This window comes from Rhinopithecus bieti, unplaced genomic scaffold (genome assembly GCF_001698545.2).
Source record: "Rhinopithecus bieti isolate Rb0 unplaced genomic scaffold, ASM169854v2 scaffold_33937, whole genome shotgun sequence".
In the NCBI taxonomy this organism is placed as follows: domain Eukaryota; kingdom Metazoa; phylum Chordata; class Mammalia; order Primates; family Cercopithecidae; genus Rhinopithecus; species Rhinopithecus bieti.
This window is the reverse complement of record NW_016814873.1, coordinates 664,106-671,467: the sequence shown is the minus strand read 5'-3', so window position 1 is coordinate 671,467 and position 7,362 is coordinate 664,106. Positions and strand designations below refer to the sequence as shown.

Sequence of the window (7,362 nt, the reverse complement as noted above, 5' to 3'; positions counted from 1 at the left end):
AATACTGATTGGAATAGCTTTTCTCTAATTCTCTGTTCAACAGGATTAGTTGACATTTTAGATAGATGATCCAAATTTCTAGGTTTGCTAGTTTCCCAAAGCACCCAATCAGGTGCGGGTCACATACAGTAGTGAAAAATCAACCTGAAAAGCCCCCCAAAGAGGGCCGAATAAGAAACGTGGAGAACGCACAAACCTCTCAGGAGCGCTCACAGGTTCTCAGGCAGGCGGGCACTACAAAGAGAAAGGTGGGGCTTCTCTAAGAACTACAACTCCCACAAGGCATTGGGCGGAACACCACGGTTTCCGGCCAGTGCTTATTTCCGGTCTTTCCGACGCTGACGCTCTCTTCCTGTCTTTGTGGCTCCGGAAAGGCATTTGGGATGCCCACGGTGAGTCTGGAGACTTAGGGCGTCCGAGCGGGACAGGCGAGAGCCTCGTGTCCGCGTATCACCCCGTGGCTGGGGGTTAGCTCGGGGAAGGCGGGAAGGGCAGAGGACGCGGTGGCTGGAGGATGTGTAACCTAGACAAGAGGCGGGGGGCGGGGGTGGGCAGAGGTGACTGACCCCCGTCCCCTGCCCGAAGGACCCAAAAAGGGATGTGACAGGCGAGGACGAATGGGATCTCAGGGGCTGGACTGGAGAGTGGGGTACAGGGATGTGAGGAGGACCCCAAGAGTCCGCGGTGGGATCCCAGTGGAGCTGTGGCCAAGGAGGAGAGGAGCCGCGGGAAGGCTGCAGCTGTGGGCACTCCTGTGTGAGGGAAAGCTACAAACAGGCTCCTGCAGGTCCAAGATCGGCCGAAATCAGGCACCCCAAAGAAAGCCCTGCTCTGGCCACATGGTGTCCCTTCAGAAGACCCCACCGGCGGGTGAGCATCCCGGGGCTTCTGACAGGAAGAGGGCAGTAGATATACTGGTACTTGTACCGATTTTTCGAGGGCTGCAGGGTGAAGATGGTAGGAGAGTCTGGAGAACGGGTCTGCGCTGGTAGCTTATAGACTACTCTGTGGAAAGGGCTGCTGCTCGGGTAGCATCAAAGGAGCTTTCTACAGGAGCGCTGTCGAGGATTTTGGTGAATTTTACATACTTGGTTTGATAACTCACTTTGCTTTTTTCTCTAAAGATGAGGCTGCTGGCGTTTGTGGCGTTGGCTCTATTTGCTGTCACTCAAGCAGAGGAAGGAGCCAGGCTTTTGGCTTCCAAATCACTGCTGAACAGATACGCCGTGGAGGGACGAGACCTGACCTTGCAGTACAACATCTACAATGTCGGCTCAAGGTAAGGAGGCCCTGGAGTTACAGATTAAGCCTATTTCTGGATTCTTAGTTTTCAGATGGGAATAGGGAGCATATTGGTGGGTACTGATTCCTCTTTGGGACACTTCCAGCATCGGATATATTGAGTGAATGAATATACTTGGGACCTACTTTTGGAAAGGAGGACATTCTTACCTGAGCTACAAGAAACCGTCTTTCACATTCTGGGTTGGAAGAATTTTACAGTAGGGAAGTGGCAAGAATTGTGGAAAAACCAGGAGGGAAAATTAAGACACAAAAAATACACAATCCCTTGTTACCTCAGGGGTTTAAAGTGTCATTTTCCAGCCAGGCATGGTAGCTCACCCATGTAATCTCAGCACTTTGGGAGGCTGAGGCAGGCGGATCACCAGAGGTTAGGAGTTCGAGACTAGCCTGGCCAACATGGCAGAACCCTGTCACTACTAAAAATACAAAAATTAGCCGGGTGTGGTGGCAGGCACCTGTAGTCCCAGCTACTCGGGAGGCTGAGGCAAAAGAATCGCTTGAACCCAGGAGGCGGAGGTTGCAGTGAGCTGAGATCGCGCCACTGCACTCCAGCTTCGGCCACAAGACAGAGACTCCATCTCAAAAAAAAAAAAAGTGTCATTTTCCTTTCATTAGCCTAGAGCATTTTTGTTGCCTTTCTTTCATTTTATTCCCTTTAACTTTCTTCTCTGTATTCACTGTGTTCCTCTTCTCCCTCCCTCCACACACACAGGCATGTACATGAAGAAAAATTGAGGCAAGGATGAACTTGGACCTATTGTCTCCTGGATACTTGATTGTTTTGGTGCTTGTGAGCAATAGTATCCAGTCCTTGACCTGGATTCTTCAGTGCAACAGAACCAAGTTACTATATTACTCATATCTCTCTTTTGCAATTCTGATTTTTTTGGAGAAACAGGCAGGTTTGATTATTTATTGCTTTAATTTAATTTTATTATTATTATTTATTTAGATGGAATCTCACTCTGTCACCCAAGCAGGAATGCAGTGGTGTAGTCTCGGCTCACTGCAGCCTCTGCTTCCCAACTTCAAGTGATCCTCCTGCCTCAGCCTCCCAAGCAGCTGGGATTACAGGTGCATACCACCACGCCTGGTTAATTTTTGTATTTTTAATAGAGACGGGGTTTCACCATGTTGGCCAGGCTGGTCTTGAACTCCTGACCTCAAGAGATCAGCCGGCCTTGACCTCCCAAAGTGCTGGGATTATAGGCGTGAACCACTGCGCCTGGACTATTGCTTTGATTTTTTTTGTTGTTTGAGACAGAGTCTCACTCTGTCCCAAGCTGGAGTACAGTGGCACAATCTCAGCTCCCTGCAACCTCCACCTCCTAGTGTTCAAGCAGTTCTTCTGCCTCAGCCTCCCAAGTACCTGGGATTACAGGCACACACCACCACGCCCGGCTAATTTTTGTATTTTTAGTAGACACAGAGTTTCACCATGTTGGCCAGGCTGGTCTCGAATTCCTGACTTCAGGTGATCCGCCCGCCTCAGCCTCCCAAAAGTGTTGGGATTACAGGCGTGAGCCACCACACCCGGCCTGCTTTAATTTTATATCCATTACTTACTAACCCTTTTTGTTTCGTCCATTTTCTAGTGCTGCATTAGATGTGGAACTATCTGATGATTCCTTCCCTCCAGAAGACTTTGGCATTGTGTCTGGAATGCTTAATGTCAAATGGGACCGGATTGCCCCGTATCCTCTTGCTACTTGGTGATGAAGGGTTGGGGGGCAGGGATAGCCTTGCCTGCAAAGCAGCGGGGGTACTTCAAATAGGCTGGATATGTGTGGCTGTCCTCCTGTCATCTCTCTGGATAAGATGGAGCAAGAGAGGTTGGTGTAAATTGTGTGAGCATGATTTAGAGTAGACATGAAGAAGGAGGATCCTGAAGTTCCGATTATAAGACCCTGAAACAAGCAGGGTACAGTGGCTCACGCCTGTAATCCCAGCACTTTGGGAGGCTGAGGCAGGCGGATCACGAGGTCAGGAGATCAAGACCATCTTGGCTAACACGGTGAAATCCCGTCTCTACTAAAAATACAAAAAATTAGCCAGGTGTGGTGGCAGGTGCCTGTAATCCCAGCTACTCGGGAGGCTGAGGCAGGAGAATGGCATGAACCCAGGAGGTGGAGCTTGCAGTGAGCCGAGATCACGCCACTGCACTCCAGCCTGGGCGACAGAGCAAGACTCCGTCTCAAAAAAAAAAGAGAGATTGAGACCAGCCTGGCCAACATGGTAAAACCCTGTCGCTTCTAAAAATACAAAAATTAGCTGGGTGTGGTGGCATGCACCTGTAGTCTAGCTACTTGGGAGGCTGAGGCAGGAGAATTGCTTGAACCTGGGAGGCAGAGGTTGCAGTGAGCCAAGATCCTGCCACTGCACTCTAGCCTGGGCGACAGAGTGAGACTCTGTCTCAAAAAAAAAAAAAAAAACGAAAAAAAAACCCTGAAACATACTATACTGGAAGGATATAGGCACTTAATAAAGATGTTTGTGTCTGGACAAGGATATTTAAGGTGCTTTTAAAAGAGATTCAGGCCAGGCACGGTGGCTTACGCCTGTAATCCCAGCACTTCGGAAGGCCAAGGTGGGTGGATCACGAGGTCAGGAGTTCGAGACTAGCCTGGCCAAGATGGTGAAACCCCTGGCTCTACTAAAAATACAAAAATTAGCCGGGCACAGTGGCGGGCGCCTGTAATCCCAGCTACTCGGGAGCCTGAGGTAGGAGAATCACTTGAACCTGGGAGGTGGAGGTTGCAGTGAGCTGAGATCGCGCCACTGCACTCTAGCCTGGGCAACAGCAAGACTCTGTCTCAAAAATAAAAAATTAAAAAAAAAAAAAGAAATTTACTGGGATGCTAGCATGAAGGACCTGGGTGACCTTTTAAAGTCTCTTATTCTAATCTACCAATTATCTCCTGAGTATTGAATTAGATGGTATTTTTCTTCTTGTCAATTAAAGTATATTTAAGCCAGGTGTGGTGGCACATGCCTATAGTCCCAGCTACTTGGGAGGCGGAGGTCGAGAGGATTGCTGGGGCTTGGGAGTTCAAGCCTGCAGTGAGCTATGATAGTGCTGCTGTACTCCAGCCTTGGTGACAAAGCGAGACCTGGTCTCTTAAACAAATAATAATTGTATTTTATTAGTCTGCTCTCCAGTTGCTATGAAGAACAAGCTGAGACTGGGTAATTTTAAAGAAAAGAGGTTTAAGGCCGGGCGCGGTGGCTCAAGCCTGTAATCCCAGCACTTTGGGAGGCCGAGACGGGTGGATCACGAGGTCAGGAGATCGAGACCATCCTGGCTAACATGGTGAAACTCCGTCTCTACTAAAAAATACAAAAAACTAGCCGGGCGAGGTGGCGGGCGCCTGTAGTCCCAGCTACTCGGGAGGCTGAGGCAGGAGAATGGCGCGAACCCGGGAGGCGGAGCTTGCAGTGAGCTGAGATCCGGCCACTGCACTCCAGCCCGGGAGACAGGGCGAGACTCCATCTCCAAAAAAAAAAAAAAAAAGAGGTTTAATTGGTTCACGGTTCTGCAGGCTGTACAGCAAGCATGGCTGGGGAGGCCTCAGGAAACTTAGAAGGGTAGAAGGCAAAGGGGAAACAGGCACCTCTTAAGTGTCTGGAGCAGGAGGAAGAGAGTAAGTGGGGAGGTGCTACACACTTAAATAACCAGATCTTGTGAGAACTCACATCATGATAATGGCAAGGGAGAAATCTGCCCCCATGATCCATTCACCTTCCACCAGGCCCCTCCTCCAACATTGGGGATTACAATTCCACATGAGAGTTGGGCAGGGACACAGATCCAAATCGTATCAATAATAAATATATATACATTTAGGTTTCTTGGTGAGGGTAAATGTGGTCTTTGTATTTGTTTTTGTTTTGTGGGTTTTTTTTGTATTTTCAAGAATTTCCTTCAATTATAGTTAACAAAAGATTTTCTGTGAGCTTGGCTGGGTGCGGGTGGCTCACGCCTGCAATCCCAGCACTTTGGGAGGCTGAGGCGGGTGGATCATGAGGTCAGGAGATCAAGACCATCCTGACTAACACACAATGAAACCCCGTCTCTGCTAAAAATACAAAAAAATTAGCCAGGTTTGGTGGCGGGTGCCCATAATCCCAGCTATTCAGGAGGCTGAGGCAGGAGAATGGTGTGAACCCAGGAGGCGGAGCTTGCAGTGAGCTGAGATCATGCCACTGCACTCCAGCCTAGTGACAGAGCAAGACTCTGTCTCAAAAAAAAAAAAAAAAGATTTTCTATGAGCTTAAGTGACTATAATTTCTTTTAACCATCCAAGAAGCACTGATCAAATTAGTGTAATTTTTTTTTTTTTTTTGAGATGGAGTTTCGCTCTTGTCACCCAGGCTAGAATGCAGTGGCACATCTCGGCTCACTGCAACCTCTGGCTCCCTGGTTCAAGGATTCTCTAACCTCAGCCTCCAGAGTAGCTGGGATTACAGGCACTTGCCGCCACTCCCAGCTATTTTTGTATTTTTAGTAGAGACGGGGTTTTGCCATGTTGGCCAGACTGGTCTCGAACTTCTGACCTCAGGTGATCCACCCACCTTAGCCTCCCATGGTGCTGGGATTACAGGTGTGAGCTACCATGCCTGACCAAATGACTATAGTTTTTTATCCATAACATATATTTGTTTGGAAGTTTACTTCAAAAACCAGTGCACTGAGTATAACATAGGCCCCTTAAAATTTAGCTGGAAAAACAACCTGTAATACCATACACTTTAGATTTAAAAAAGAAGCCTAGGTCCCGTGTGGTGGCTCATGCCTGTAATCCCAGGACTTTGGGAGACCAAGACGGGAGGATCACTTGAGCCCAAATTTTGAGACCACCGTGGTCAACAAAGTGAGACCCCATCTCTCTCTTTTTTTAATATTTAAAAAAAAAAGTAAATTTTAAAAAGAAGCATATGTTTTTTCATTCCTGCAGAGTATTGCCTGCATGAGATCAGCACGTATTGGCAACTGTTTTGTAAATGTTGCGTTTAGTCCACAGGTCCACAGGTCGAAAGGCTGCTACAACCTTAGCTTCATCTCTTTCCCTTCCTTAACTCTTGAGCCAGTGCTAGCAATGTCTCCCACACTGTGGTCCTGCGCCCTCTCAAGGCTGGTTATTTCAACTTCACCTCGGCGACAATTACTTACCTGGCCCAGGAGGATGGGCCCGTTGTGGTGAGTTGCCCAAACCCTTAGCTGGATGGAGTTTGGATCTGCCTTCCCTTAAAATCTCTTGTGGTGGGGGTGAGAGGGAGATGAAGAGAGGTTGATTAATAGGTACCAAAATACAGTTGGGGCTGGGCGCAGTGGCTCACGCCTTAATCTAGCATTTTTGGAGGCTGAGGTGGGCAGATCACCTAAGGTTAGGAGTTTGAGACCAGCCTGGCCAACATGGAAAAACCCCATCTCTACTACAAATACAAAAATTAGCTGGGCGTGGTGGCAGGCGCCTGTAATCCCAGCTACTTGGGAGGCTGGGGCAAGAGAATCACTTGAACCCAGGAGGCAGAGGTTGCTGGGTTGCTGTGAGCCAAGATCACACCACTGCACTTCAACCTGGGCGACAGAGTGAGACTCCATCTCAAAAAAAAAAAAAAATAGAAGGAATAAGACCTAGTGTTCGATAGATCAGTAGGATGAATATAGTTAACAGTAATCTAATGTATACTTCAAAATAGCCAGATGAGAAGCATTTGAACATTTCCATCATAAAGAAAGGATAAATGGGGCCAGACATGGTGGCTAATGCCTGTAATCCCAGTACTTTGGGAGGCCGAGGTGGGTGGATTGTTTGAGTCCAGGAGTTGGAGACCAGCCTGGGCAGCATGGTGAGACCCCCATTTCAAATAATTAGCCGGGCATGGTGCACACCTCTGTGATCCCAGGTACTCAGGAGGCTGAGGTGGGAGGATTGCTCACGCCCGGGAGGTTGAGGCTGCAGTGAGCCATTTTATTGCCACTGCATTCCAGCCTGGGTGACACAGTGAGACCCTGTCTCAGAAAAAAAAAAAGATAAATTTTTTTTTTTTTTTTTT

The 7,362-nt window shown here is 48.3% G+C and overlaps 1 protein-coding gene across 1 annotated transcript; it reads left to right on the top strand.

Annotated features, from left to right (window-relative positions):
* The first annotated feature begins 307 nt into the window (after nucleotides 1-307).
* On the top strand, nucleotides 308-6,687 carry SSR2 (signal sequence receptor subunit 2). The gene is made up of 4 exons (XM_017852502.1): nucleotides 308-392; nucleotides 1,125-1,279; nucleotides 2,901-2,999; nucleotides 6,394-6,687. Exons 1-4 carry the CDS (start codon nucleotides 384-386, stop codon nucleotides 6,521-6,523), a joined length of 393 nt encoding a protein of 130 aa, XP_017707991.1. The 5' UTR covers nucleotides 308-383; the 3' UTR covers nucleotides 6,524-6,687.
* The last annotated feature ends 675 nt before the right edge of the window (nucleotides 6,688-7,362 follow it).